The sequence below is a fragment of the Panicum hallii genome, chromosome 3 (assembly GCF_002211085.1).
Source record: "Panicum hallii strain FIL2 chromosome 3, PHallii_v3.1, whole genome shotgun sequence".
Classification (NCBI taxonomy): Eukaryota; Viridiplantae; Streptophyta; class Magnoliopsida; order Poales; family Poaceae; genus Panicum; species Panicum hallii.
Window position 1 is genome coordinate 35,148,009 of NC_038044.1, and position 15,399 is coordinate 35,163,407.

Sequence of the window (15,399 nt, forward strand, 5' to 3'; positions counted from 1 at the left end):
TTCAAGTCCAACTGGTTTCACATTTTTTTGAATTTTCTACTATTTTCTATTGATTTTACAAGTCAGCAGCATCACTTCACATGAAATAGCAAGCACCTTTACACACAGGTCCTCGAACTGTACTGTTCCTATGGGTCTAGACTTCACAGGAAACACCCTGAGCTTGCTCTAATTGTTGCACAAGGTCCTCAAGGCGAGCTTGAATAGAGGAGGCGCTTGGGGAGTTCGGTTCCAACGGGAGGGGACCATGCCGACGGTGGGGGAGGTCGAGCAGCACCCTGGGGACTCCTTTTGGCGATCAGGAAGCGAGGAGAAGGGCCACAGGGAGACATCGACGTTGGGGAAAAAAAGGAGCTTACAGGTGCTGCTGTTCTGGCCGGTTGAGCAGGAGGCGACGGTGCAAAACCGGTCTGGGGGAGAGCAGGGACAGCGCAGCTTCAGCTTGGGGGAGCAGGGCGGTGCAGCTTCGGCTTGGGGTGGAGGCCACCAGAGGTCGCTGTACGCGGGGGAAACAGGAGGACCAGAAGGGGACGGTGTGTCGCCTGAGTCCGTTGGAGCTGGGAAAAGAGGGATGGGGAAAATTTCCAGTGGAGGCGGTCCTCCGCGGCGAAGCAGCTCGGGGAAGAAAAGGCCGCGGCAGCGCTGGACAGGGGAACGTACTGGAGGGAGGTGGCGTGGGGCAATGGCGGCGGAGGCACTGCAGCGGCACTGCAATGGCAGAAATCCTGGTGCCGTGCGCAGTGGTGAGGATAAGGTTGCAGTGGAAGTTTGGACGAGGGGGAAAGCATCTCAGCTGCCTGCGGAGAGAAATTATGGCACACGGGAACTCGCAGCACAGCAGGAGACGGCAAGGTGGTCAGCGATAAACTGCAGAGCAGAGAGCAGAGCGCAGAGCGGCGCCGGAGGAGGAAGAAAAGGGAGATTTTCCTAGGGACCTGTTTGTAAAACTGAAGAAACACAGGGGCTCTACGGTAAACTAATTTTTTCCAACGATACAAAGATCTAATGAGAGGATGCCTAAAACGAAAGTTGTAGAACTTTTCAAGCCCTACAACATTGTTTTAGGGCTCAAGCTTAAAAACCCAAAACTTGCAGCATTACATGTTGAATTTGAACAAAGGTAAAATTTAAATTACCTTGTCCTTACCAAAAAGGATTTGGTCAAAAATTTGGACCTATTTAAAAGTTTTCATGGCTGTCATGATGACTGGCATTCTTGCAGTTTAGTCCTAAGTAAACTTTTTAAAAGTCATTTTTATACTTTGCTTAACTTGCATAAAAGGACCCATATTTTGTACTAATTACATTTAGGTCCTCGTTTTCCACACAAGAACCCATTTTTCAAGTGATCTAGCATATCTATTACACTTAATCAACACTCAAGGACCTATATTCTATAGAAATTACAACTGTATTCTTAATTATTTGTACTATATATTAACACCATAGCAAGCACATACTCTTTACACTACGTCTAATATCCATAAAACTAATTACCGGGTTGTCACAGCCTTCCCCCCTAAAAAGAATCTCGTCCCGAGATTCGAAGGCAGAAAGAATCAGATGATTAGATTTGGGAATTGGCTTGAAGGAAGTTTGGGAAATTTTGTTGAAGATAGGATTCTGTTTCCCAAGTTGCTTCTTCTTCGGTGTGGTGATCCCATAAAATCTTGTACATCTTAACTGTCTTTCTTCTGGTGACTCTTTCCTTGGTATCCAAAATTTGAATAGGTTGCTCAACGTAAGTTAGATCAGGTTCAATCTCAATGGCGGTGGTCTCAATGATCTCCGTAGGTACTTTAATGCATTTCTTGAGTTGAGAGACATGGAAGACATTGTGAATGGCAGCCAATTGAGATGGAAGGCGAATTTTGTAAGCCACAGGGCCACAGACTTTAAGGATCTCAAAGGGTCCAACATACTGGGGTGCTAACTTTCCTTTTATGCCGAAACGCTGGACACCTTTGGTAGGAGATACTCGGAGATAGACAAAATCTCCTACTTGGAACTGCAAAGGTTTCCTTCTTTTATCTGCATAGCTTTTCTGTCTGGACTGAGCTGTTTTGAGATTGGCTTGAATAACCTTGACCTTATCTTCGGCTTCTACAACCAGATCGGGTCCGAAGATTTTGCGTTCACCGGTCTGAGACCAATTCAAAGGAGTTCGACATCTGCGACCGTATAACGCTTCAAATGGAGCCATCTGAAGACTAGATTGATAGCTGTTGTTGTAAGAGAATTCGGCCAAGGCAAGACATTTGTCCCAGCTTGTACCATAATGTATAACACAAGCTCGGAGCATGTCCTCCAGTATTTGGTTGACTCGCTCAGTCTGTCCATCAGTTTGGGGATGATATGCAGAGCTTCGAATCAGTTTAGTTCCAAGAGCAGACTGCAACTGTTCCCAGAAGCGTGCAATGAATTGGGGCCCTCGATCAGAAATAATGGTTTTAGGGACACCATGCAACCGAACAATTTGATCCAGATAGACTTCGGCATACTTCTTAGCTAAGTAAGTGGTATGCACGGGAAGAAAATGAGCTGTTTTGGTAAGTCTATCAATGATTACCCATATGGAGTCATGCTTTTGAGATGTATTGGGAAGACCAACAATGAAATCCATACTGATGTCTTCCCATTTCCATGACGGAATGGGTAGTGGCTGAAGTGTACCAGATGCTTTGAGATGAGTGGCTTTGACTCTCTGGCATGTATCACACTCGGATACATACTTGGCAATTTCTCTTTTCATTCTGGTCCACCAAAAATTTTGTCGAAGATCTTGATACATTTTGGTACTACCAGGATGAATAGAGCACTTGGATAGATGTGCCTCATCAAGGATTTGCTTGCGAAGCTGATGATCTTTAGGTACAACAATTCGATTGTTGAACCATAAAGTTCCTTGATGATCAGTGTGAAAACACTTATATTTAGCTTCTCCCTGTGATAGCTTTAGCTTGATATTATTGATACCCTCATTATGTAGTTGAGACTTGATAATTTTATCTCGAAGGGTATTCTCGATGGATAAATGATTCAGACTACCTTGAGGAATGATTTCTAAATTGAGTTTTCTCATCTGATTGCAGAGAGTGTCACTGATGGTTGTTATGGACAAACAGTGACAACGTGCCTTGCGGCTAAGGGCATCTGCAACCACATTGGCCTTGCCAGGATGGTAATGTACCTCAAGGTCGTAGTCTTTGATCAGTTCTAACCAACGCCTTTGCCTCATATTCAGATCAGCTTGAGTGAAAATATACTTGAGGCTCTTATGGTCAGTGTAGATGTTACACTTAGCACCCATAAGATGATGTCTCCAGATCTTGAGAGCATGAATAACAGCTGCCAATTCAAGATCATGAGTTGGATAATTCTGCTCATGACTCCGAAGTGCTCGGGATGCATAAGCGATGACCCGGTTGTTTTGCATAAGAACACAACCAAGGCCAGTTCTAGAGGCATCACAATAGACATCAAAAGGCTGAGTATTATCCGGCTGAGCTAGTACTGGGGCAGTTGTCAAAAGTCTTCTCAAAGTGTGGAATGCTTCATCACATTTAGCATCCCAGCAGAACTTAACTCCTTTCTTCAGTAGCTCAGTCATTGGTTTAGCTATCTTGGAGAAGTCTGGAATGAATCGGCGATAATATCCCGCCAATCCAAGGAAACTTCGAATTTGAGGAACTGAAGTTGGGGGTTTCCAATCCATAACTTCCTGGACTTTAGTTGGATCAACCGATATGCCTTCACTAGAGATAGTGTGTCCCAAGAATTTCACACTATCTAGCCAGAATTCACATTTCGAGAATTTGGCATAAAGGCGATGATCACGTAGTCGTTGAAGCACGACACGTAGATGATTAGCATGGTCTTCTTTAGTCTTGGAATATATCAGAATATCGTCGATGAAGACCACGACGAATTTGTCAAGTTCCGGCATAAAGACTGAATTCATAAGATACATGAAATATGCCGGTGCGTTGGTAAGACCAAATGACATAACCAGATATTCATAAAGTCCATATCTGGTTGAGAAGGCCGTTTTTGGAATGTCGCAAGGCCTAATCTTGATCTGATGATAACCAGAGCGTAAGTCAATTTTTGAGAAGACCTTAGCTCCAGCTAACTGATCGAACAAAATATCAATGCGGGGAAGTGGGTACTTATTTTTGATGGTAACCGCATTGAGTGGACGATAATCAACACATAGCCTTAGGCTATTGTCCTTCTTTTTGACGAAGAGAGCGGGACAACCCCAAGGTGACGCACTTGGGCGTATAAAACCTTTATCAAGAAGATCTTGAAGTTGAATTTTCAATTCAGCCAATTCATTTGGAGGCATGCGATACGGCCTCTTCGAAATAGGAGCGGTGCCAGGTTGAAGTTCAATAATAAACTCGATGTCTCTGTCTGGTGGCATTCCAGGCAAGTCGTCTGGAAAGACATCGGGGTACTCACAGACCACTGGAATATCTTTTACTTTAACGTCTGTGATAGCATAAGCGCAAGAGTGCAGATACTCTTGCTGAGGCAGATAGAGGATAATAGCTTCTTGATGTGGTGAGTTAATCTCAATAACTCGGGATGAGATGTCTAACAGCACTCCATGTTCTGTCATCCAATTTGTCCCGAGTATAACATCAATACCCTCTAGATCTAGCAGTACTAAATCAGTCTTGATTAGTTTACTGCTGAACTGAATTGGCACGCTTTTAACCATTTGGTTAGAAGTAATCTTCCCTCCAGGGGTAGAAATCATATATGACCCTTTAGTAGGGCAAAGATCAAGTCCTATTCGGGTACTGCAGTTGTTACTAATGAAACTATGAGTTGCTCCAGAATCGAATAATGTAACAACTGGTTTATGGTGTATATAGAATGTACCCGACATAATAGGAGCTCCATCTGGGAGTTCTGCAAGGGTAGTGAAGTTAATTTGCCCTTGCCGGATTTGCATCATCGGCCTTTTGCCCTTATTCTGGTTATTCTGACTGGAGCTTCGCCCTTGATTAGATTTCTTGGGTTGCGGACAATCTCTGATAAAGGGATCCGCACTTTCACAATTGAAATCATGATGGGTGCCACTTCTCTGTTGGACTTGCTGATCATTTGGTCGTGGACCGAATTATTGTGGTTGTTGCAGAGATACAGACGATTGATACTCTCCTTGTTGTTGAGGCGGCCTGAAAATCAGTCTGCCGATCAGATCATTTCGCTGTGGCGCTCTGGGTGGTGCATTCTGAACCAACTGATATTGCGAGGGTTGAAGGCTCACAGGTTCAGTAGAGATCCTTCGCTTCTTTTCGGCACGGTGTGCCGTAATGCAATCCTCCTGAGTTAGTGCCATATTGACCAACTCGCTGAAAGTATTCGCCTTGACAAGATTCAGATGCTCTTTGAGCTTAGAATCCAAACCTCGACGAAAACGATCTTGCTTCTTGGCATCACTATCAGCATGATAGCCCGCATACTGGCACAGGTGATTAAAAGCTTGTGCATATTGCAGTACAGTGCGGGTACCTTGGGTAAGTGCCAAGAACTCATTCTGTTTCCGTTCCACCAACCCTTCAGGTATATGATGTGCTCTGAAGGCCTTACGGAATTCTTCCCAGGAGATAACATGGCTATCAGTTTGCATAGCACAATAATTATCCCACCAGATACGGGCAGCTCTGTGCAATTGTTGGGCAGCAAAATGAGCCTTGTTGGAGTCGGCACATGGAATTGTAAGAAGAACAAACTTAGATTCAATGGTGCGGAGCCAAGCATCGGCATCCAAGGGCTCCTCCGCTTTGCTGAACAGCGGGGGCTGAGTACTGAGGAAATCTTGATAAGTTGCCACCTGAGGTTCATCACGACCTCGTGACTGCTGGTGTTGTTGATTCTGTTGTGCTTGTACCAGTAGGTTGAGAAGTTCAGTTTGCCGAGCCATAACCTCGGCTAGATGTGAAAGCGATAGGGGTGGTTGATGGGAATTGCTGGATTGATCTGCCCGGAAACCTTCCGGTGTTCCACGTGTGGCTCCAACCATCTGAAACAAGAATTTAGATGATAAAATTTATTTACCCTGCTGAAGACTTACAAGGTAAATAGGATGAGACAACTGATTTTGATACAACAAGGGCTGCAAGCCGAAAGATACTTAAGAGACTTTATCAACACTACTACAAGAATCCCACAAACCACACCAAAGATCAACATTCTACCACACATCCTTAGAAGAACCAAAATACACATTATATGATGATGAATTATGCATGCACGTTCTACTCGTCCTCACAAACCAAAAACAACTGCCGAATATCTTCGGACTTACGTGGTTAGTTTCGGTGGCATAATACATACGTCTCTCACTATTAACTAGTCGATAAACCCTATCCGTCCTAGTTTCGTATTCGTGGTTAGTGTACCTGCAGAAAACCACAATATATATAACCAATGAACCTTTCATGCCAGCATGTCATGAAAGCGTCCCCAATCATTACTGTTCACTATAGAAATAGCATCTGTACAATTACCGCCGTACAGACAACGTTAACATACGTTATCGAGATAACGTATTCACGGGGGGTACCGCAAAATGCGGGGAGGTTGCTGTTCATACCCCCTTACCTAACTATATACTCCCAATGTAATCAACCGAAGTTGGTACATTGGCAGCATCTCAAGTAGGCCACTGCTTGAGAATCAGCGTTCGGTTCGCATCACCGACGGGAAGGCCAAGCTCCCTCAGTTGGCTGAGGATCCTTACCTTCTTACCTCACGATCGAAGATGTCGTTACAGAAAGTAAGGTTGGGTTGTGCATGAATTTAAGTTTTGACAGAAAAGTAATGCTGGTAGTCAAGATTATATATATATAGCCACCTCTATTTCCCTTATAAACATTACCCTAGGGCTTTACGTACTAAGCACGATCCTTAACGAATCCAACGTAGTTTTGCCAAATCTTTGGTTGATCAAACTTTTATGCCGAAAACATTTTTAAGGTAAAATGTATCTCCAGGGTAACCTTACAGCTCTGATACCAGCTGTGGCAGAACCAACCTGAATTATACCGGCTCAAGTACGCGAGTCCACTCCAGAGGGCTCCAACGTGCTTCAAACGGTATAATCCCTTGGCCTGTCGGGTAACGTCCCGATAAACCACCGATACGCAGGACCCAATAAGGTTACCTCACACGAAGGTGAGTCCAGAGATACAATCACCATCTCATTTTACATCACAGAGGAAATTACGTTACAAGGGTTTCCAAAAGAGGTACGAAGATTTAAATTCAGAGAAAAGATTACAAATTGTTAAAAACTATGGTTTTTAGCAGCGGAAAACATACGCGATGATTACAACACGTCGTTAAGACGGATGTCATGCTAAGCCCGAGCACGACATCGCTCGATATCACCAGTGCTGGCCGGGGGCGGATCCTATTCCACGGACCAACCTTCTGAAAGAGCACAGGGCTAGGGCAAGGGAAGAGTAGGGTCTTCAAGACATTACCTGCAAAACATATAACTAGCAAGGCTGAGTATACTAATACTCAGCAAGGCTTACCCGGGATTGGGTATACTTAGCCCCTAACTAGACTTATGAAAGCTTATAATGGTTCTGGGTTTAGTTTCAGCTGAAAAGCAATGAAGAGTGGATCCTTAATTTCAGCTTTTAGCTTTCAGGTTCTAATTGATTATCCATTCTAGGTAAGCACCTATAACTACTCAAGCATGGTAAGATCTTTAAGCAAACATCATCTTTGGTAATCATAACATTTCTCTTGTTACTCTATGTGGTAAAGGGATCAAGCAGTCTCAATCTTCGTGAGAAGCGGACGATTCTGAATCGAATTTTCAAACCTTGCAAGGTAAACCTAACTCACACGCTTGGAACATCCAACGATAGTTCCGAAGCAACCGTTTGCCTTTCATTCCGACTCGTGGATCAGATCCACCACAAGCGACTGCAGGAACATACGCACATCACTCGTGCAGGACATACGTCTGTAGCGCGACTACAAAACCCGTATTCCTGGTTGCCCTTGCAACACGTATTTCCTCAGTCGAACATAAGTAACCAGAAGAAGCAAATACATGTGGTGGGAGGTATGTCCACTCCTCGGGCTGATTGGCTACTAGGCTTACCGCTTACCCATAACTCACGGCATGTGGCTAGTACTTTCAAACGCTTAACCCGCACTACCACACACTGCGACCTTATCAGATTCATCTATACAGACGGGGTATCATCTCGACCATGATACCTCACAAAACTCCCGTCCGTCATCCTTATAGCGATAGCAGGAATGTAAACATTACAACTCCTATATCGCGCGAGTGACAGGAAATCACCCGACTTCTACCGGTCCTATTAGCATAGCAGCTAGTCGGACTCAAGTGCTAGTATTCATCACATTGGTTCCTAGGGAAATGCAACTAGGGTTTCAAGCAATTCCTAAGAACTTAATGCATAGAATATGTAAATAGATATAGATTGTAGTGAAATAAAATAGTAGGTTATGTCCGGGGCTTGCCTTTACTGGTGGGGCTAGGGTTAGTCAAGTTAATAACATCCGAACTTTGGTTCGGGCCTTCAAAGAATTCCCTGACGAAGTTCTTGAGGTTTTCAGAACAACCTTCTTCTGGTTCGGGGATCTGTAGGAATTTCCACGGCTCGATCCATGATAAGCTTGTAAACACCGTCGGCAAAAGCAGTCGGATCTATATGATATGCAAGAATATAAAATTAAAGAATGTATAGTCTTCTTATTTTATTTTACGATAAACTGCAATCCAGAAGGTTAACACTCGAGAACTCACGATACAAGAGGGAAACCTAAGCCTTGAATCCTAAACATTCAACTCATGACTCACATGACTATAGCATTGATTTAATTGAAAACAAGAATTAAGATACTCAATTTAAATTAAATTCAAATTTGAATGTGAAGCTTGGACAATTAAGGTTATAAAGTTTTGAAAATTTAAACACAGATCAATCGCATACTTAACAGATTCTAACTAAAAGATCTAATTAAATAAGCTTTACCGAATAGACTAGATTTAGCTAATTCTACTATAAAATAAATTGAATTGATCAACTTAAAAGAACTTAAATTACAAAACAAACTTAGGTTTGAAAATTCCATATCAATTCATGCTTAATCCATAGGGATTGCATACCAAAAATCAAGATCAACACAGTTACCATGCAGGAGATATGAATATTACACTTTCTTATCTTAGATTTAACAAAGATTCAAAACTATTTGGTTTCATATCAAACTTATTTAATAGAAGTTGTAGAGTTCAAAATCTAGTTTCAAAGAAAACTGGTTTTGTAATTTTTGGAATTTCCTACAATTTTCTATTGAATTTACAAATCAGAAATACCATTCACATGAAATAACAAGCATCCCTTTACTTCTATTTTAAACACGGAACAAACCATATACTTTCATAACATGGTTATAAAACAAAAGTGATAGAGTTTGAAATGAGGATTCAAGTCCAACTGGTTTCACATTTTTTTGAATTTCCTACTATTTTCTATTGATTTTACAAGTCAGCAGCATCACTTCACATGAAATAGCAAGCACCTTTACACACAGGTCCTCGAACTGTACTGTTTCTATGGGTCTAGACTTCGCAGGAAACACCCTGAGCTTGCTCTAATTGTTGCACAAGGTCCTCAAGGCGAGCTTGAACAGAGGAGGCGCTTGGGGAGTTCGGTTCCAACGGGAGGGGACCATGCCGGCGGTGGGGGAGGTCGAGCAGCACCCTGGGGACTCCTTTTGGCGATCAGGAAGCGAGGAGAAGGGCCACAGGGAGACATCGACGTTGGGGAAAAAAAGGAGCTTACAGGTGCTGCTGTTCTGGCCGGTTGAGCAGGAGGCGACGGTGCAAAACCGGTCTGGGGGAGAGCAGGGACAGCGCAGCTTCAGCTTGGGGGAGCAGGGCGGTGCAGCTTCGGCTTGGGGTGGAGGCCACCAGAGGTCGCTGTACGCGGGGGAAACAGGAGGACCAGAAGGAGACGGTGTGTCGCCTGAGTCCGTTGGAGCTGGGAAAAGAGGGATGGGGAAAATTTCCAGTGGAGGCGGTCCTCCGCGGCGAAGCAGCTCGGGGAAGAAAAGGCCGCGGCAGCGCTGGACAGGGGAACGTACTGGAGGGAGGTGGCGTGGGGCAATGGCGGCGGAGGCACTGCAGCGGCACTGCAACGGCAGAAATCCTGGTGCCGTGCGCAGTGGTGAGGATAAGGTTGCAGTGGAAGTTTGGACGAGGGGGAAAGCATCTCAGCTGCCTGCGGAGAGAAATTATGGCGCACGGGAACTCGCAGCACAGCAGGAGACGGCAAGGTGGTCAGCGATAAACTGCAGAGCAGAGAGCAGAGCGCAGAGTGGCGCCGGAGGAGGAAGAAAAGGGAGATTTTCCCAGGGACCTGTTTGTAAAACTGAAGAAACACAGGGGCTCTACGGTAAACTAATTTTTCCCAATGATACAAAGATCTAATGAGAGGATGCCTAAAACAAAAGTTGTAGAACTTTTCAAGCCCTACAACATTGTTTTAGGGCTCAAGCTTAAAAACCCAAAACTTGCAGCATTACATGTTGAATTTGAACAAAGGTAAAATTTAAATTACCTTGTCCTTACCAAAAAGGATTTGGTCAAAAATTTGGACCTATTTAAAAGTTTTCATGGCTGTCATGATGACTGGCATTCTTGCAGTTTAGTCCTAAGTAAACTTTTTAAAAGTCTTTTTTATACTTTGCTTAACTTGCATAAAAGGACCCATATTTTGTACTAATTACATTTAGGTCCTCGTTTTCCACACAAGAACCCATTTTTCAAGTGATCTAGCATATCTATTACACTTAATCAACACTCAAGGACCTATATTCTATAGAAATTACAACTGTATTCTTAATTATTTGTACTATATATTAACACCATAGCAAGCACATACTCTTTACACTAGGTCTAATATCCATAAAACTAATTACCGGGTTGTCACAGCTGCTCTCCCCTTCCTCCCTCTCTCTCTGGCACAGTGACCCCATACGTCAGCGCCGCCCCTCTCCTCTCTTTCCTCCTCCCCGCGCACCGGCCGCCCGAAATCTCCGGCGAGCCCTAGCACCGGGCCCACACGCCGAGATCCCCGGCCCGGCCTTTATCTGGCTCCCGTGGACCTCCTGCACCTCATCTCCTACCCTGTAGCCACGCCAAACCCTAGCGCCGCTGCCCCGTTCTGCTCCGCCGCACCGAGCCTCTACGCCGCCGTGTACCCGTCGCTTCGGTACACCCCAGCTCCGGTCAAGACCCGCAGCAGCTCCGCCACGCCGCCAGGAAGCTTCCCGAGGCTTCCACTCTCGACCCCGAGCCCTGCCACGCCGGAATCGAGCCCGAGGACCGCCGCCAGTATCCTGCTCCGCCCTTGCGTTTCCTTGCCGCCGGTGATCCCCGGACCTCCCTAACCCCCGTAGAACCTTCACAGGATCTCCACGAGTCAACCCACGGTGACCAGAAGCCCCGAGACGCCTGCATCAGTTCTCCCCGCGAGCGCCGCCCATCCCCGCCGCTCGGCCCTCGTCGCCAGCCAGCCTGCGCTGCTTCTTTGGCCCGTTCAAGCCCTCGGTGAGCACCACATCATCCTCCTGGTCGTCTTGAGCTAGATTTCGTGGACCAAGGCTCGCTCTTGTAGCCGGAACGCACGCGCCGGCAATGCGCCGCTGTGCCGATCCGCCCCCGTCGTCGTGCGCGCCGCTTGAGCCCTCCCCGAGCTCCGCAGTAGCCCTAGGTGGATCACGCATGCTGCACTGAACCTTCCAGACACGAGCTCGAGTAGTTTTGACCCCCAGAGTGCCATTTAGGGCGAAGTCCGGTGAGCCGAGCCGCGCGCCGCCATGGAAGATGATCTCCGGCGACCCAGCACCGCCACCTCTGCAGCCCAAACCCCCCGAGCGCCCGATCTGTAACGAGCGGTCAGGATTAGATCGTGACCGAGCAGACCCGGGCCACCCGATCGAGATCCAGTGGTCCGAAGCCAAAGATACTGGTTCACTCTGGTAATCTTGTTAAGGAGCTCCTGAGTTTTCCAAAAATCAACCCGCAGTTCACCCTAGTTCAAAAATAATTCCAGTTAGGTCCAGTTTTTAAGGTTTAGGCCGCTGAGCTTCCAAGAATTAGTACCCGCCATCCATGCCTTGTGTTTTTTTGCGTGTTAGACCCTAAGTCTAACCTTTAATTAGGTTTAAGCCCTTAGTTTTTGTGCAGAACCCCCTGGAACTCTGTTTTCTTACAGAAAAGCCCCTGGACCTTGTTTTAACCCTAGTTTTCGTGTGTTAGCTCCATTTTAGGTGGTTTTCACGCTCACACGATCGTTGTAACGCGTAGAATAGTTTTAGCTTAGTTTTGTATGCTGTTTTACTATATTGTTGTACTGTTTCTTATCTTTTGCCATTATTTGTATGTATGTGCATGTGTGGACCATGTGTTGGTGTTGCGATCATGAGTAGACGTTGAGCCATCGGAGGAGTACCAGGAGCCACTTTCTTCAGAGCCCTTTGAGCAGCAGTAGGAGAACTTTGAGGAAGGCAAGTATAACATGAATATCCTATCACTTTTAAATATAATTTCATACTGTATTTTAATTCTGTATGCCTATAAGGATTGCCTAGCCACTTTTATCCTTTATACAAATACCTTGGGTTGCATTTTGGTTAGTTGTGCTAGGTGCTGCGCTCTCACATATAATGGTCCTTTGTAATTAATTTGATTAATGGTATATGCAACTTGATTCCGAGAGTAGCCCTCTGTGCTGTGTGCTTGAGCGGCTCACGTCTCGTTAAAATATGTTTTTATAGAAACTTGGTTTAGAGGGCCAGCACGGTGCTTAGTGCTTGGTTGGCCACTCTCCATAAGGACCGGTTCATAGAGCGACAACCTAGTACAACCGTGCAACCACAAGACTGGAATGGGACGGTCTTGACTTACTAATTAGGTCATTTTGGTTTGGGAGTAACTTACCTGCGGGGCAAGAGGGGTGGTAAGCTTCAATGGTCCCTGCTCCTCCGGCTTGGTCTATGCTGTGTGCTTGTACCCCCGTGAGGTGGGCCCCATCGTTGCTGATCCAGAAACCTTAGCGGTTACACCTTACTAACGTGATTCTTTGTAAAGGTCTCGTAGGGCACTCACTAGTCATCTCACCTAAGGAAGTGTGATGAACAACTAGCGTAGCTCACGACTTGTGGGTAAAGTTGTAGCAACCTCTCGAGAGTGTAAAACTGGTATACTAGCTGTGCTCACGGTCATGAGTGGCCTAGATCCTCCGTCTGATTTGTGGGGTTTACCTTTGGTGGTTTGGCTTGGTTTTCAGTAGACTCATGATTAATTTTGATTAATTGTTATGCAACTTGGGTTATGGTAATTCATCCACTTGTAGTAAATTGGTTTAATAAAATTTTGCCAAGATTAAAAGCTAATGCAGTTGAGTCAGCTAACCGTAGAGCCTATAATTCATGTTATACTTGTTGAGTACAAGTTGTGTGCTCACACTTGCCTTCTCTACTCTTCTGTTCTCTTTGGGATATCTTCGACTGCTATTCAGTACCAGGCAACATGGAGGACTACATCAACGGACTCGAGGATTTCTAGGCATTGTCTCCCAGCCGACGTCCCTGTGGCGCCCTGTTCTTCATGTATTCATTTTACGCTTCCACATTCCTTGAACTGATTCTTGATTCAGTTGTAATAAAGATATTTATTTATAATTTATACGCTTTTATTTTGAGATACGTGCTGTGATATCTTGATGATTCTGTTGTATATATGCGTGACTTGATCCTGGCGCATATATGATTGCTCGGTTTATGTTCTTATAAATCGGGTGTGACAGTGACCATAGCAACTACCGCACCGAGACCCTGATCTTTGAAGTAGTCTATTTTGAGGGATTGTACCACGCCATCCTCGGGCGTCCGGGCTACGCCAAATTCATGGCGGTCCCCAACTACACCTACTTCAAGTTGAAGATGCCGGGGCCGAACGGCGTCATCACGGTCAGCAGCTCCTTCGAGCATGTCTACACCTGCAGCCGTGAGCACTTTGAGCTTGCCACCGCCCTCGCCAACTCCGTCGAGCTCCAGCAGCTTCAACGGATAGTGACGGAAAGCGCCCCCGACTCCAATGAGCTGACTTTGTCCAGTGCCATCTGCACGACAGATGACACCAAAGTAGTCGGCGTCGACCCCAATGAGCCGACCAAGACTGTGCGGATCGGGTCCCAGCTCCCGGCCAAATAGGAAAGCGCGCTCGGTGACTTCCTACGCGCCAATTGTGATGCCTTCGCATGGAAGCCCTCTGACATGCCTGGCATTCCGAGGGATGTTGCCGAGCATGAGCTTCGCATCAAGCCGGGTTCCAAACCCGTGCACCAATACCAGTGCAGCTTTCATGATGAGAAGCGCAGGGCCATAGGTGAGGAGATCGCTAAGCTCCTGGCAGTCAGTTTTGTCAAGGAAGTGTACCACTCCGACTGGATTGCAATTCTCGTCCTTATAAAAAAGAAGAATGGGAAATGGACAATGTGTGTTGACTATAGTGGCCTAAGCAAGGCATGTCCCAAGGATCTTTTTCCTTTGCCACGCATAGACTCAATACTTGACTCTATGTCAGGATGCCAAATCCTCTCTTTTTTGGATGCCTACTCGGGCTATCACCAGATCGCGACGAAAGAATCCGACCAGCTTGTGACTTCTTTCATTACCCCATTCAGCACATATTGCTACCTCACCATGCCGTTCGGCCTGAAAAATGCTAGCGCCACCTACTAGCGTTGCATGCAGAGGTGCTTTGTTAATCAGATCGACCCGCCACGACAGCCCGACCAGCTTGGGCCACCAAACCCACAGTCACCGTCTACGTGGATGACACTTTGGTGAAAGCACCTCATGCTCGAGATCTGATCGCCACGCTGGATGCCACGTTCGCTAACCTCCAAAGGTTTAGCGTCAAATTGAATCCTGAAAAATGCACTTTCGAGGTTCCGAAGGGGAAACTACTCGGATAGATAGTGCTTGAGCGCGGCATCGAAGCCAACCCTAAAAAGATCACAGCCATCACCCGGATGGGCCCCATCCATAATGTGAAAGGTGTGCAGCGACTCACTGGCTGCTTGGTCGCCCTGAGTCGGTTCATCTCTCGACTGGGCGAGCGGGGCATGCCCCTATACAAACTCCTGAAGAAGTCGAATGCGTTTGTCTGGACGGATGAGGCCCAGCAGGCTTTGGACAACCTCAAGGCATTACTGACCTCGGCTCCAGTCCTCATTGCTCCCGAGCGATGGGAGCCCCTTCTACTCTACCTTGCGGCGACCACCCACGTGGTCAGCGCTGCCCTTGTGGTCGAGAGGG

General features: G+C 46.1%; 1 protein-coding gene across 1 annotated transcript in view; it reads left to right on the plus strand.

Annotated features, from left to right (window-relative positions):
* LOC112885407 overlaps positions 1-14,289 on the plus strand; it is a 45,727-nt gene extending 31,438 nt beyond the window's left edge. The window contains exon 2 of the mRNA XM_025951034.1: positions 13,884-14,289. Coding sequence (XP_025806819.1) covers positions 13,884-14,289 — 406 coding nt within the window. The remainder of the gene's footprint in view (positions 1-13,883) is intronic.
* Positions 14,290-15,399: the final 1,110 nt, after the last annotated feature.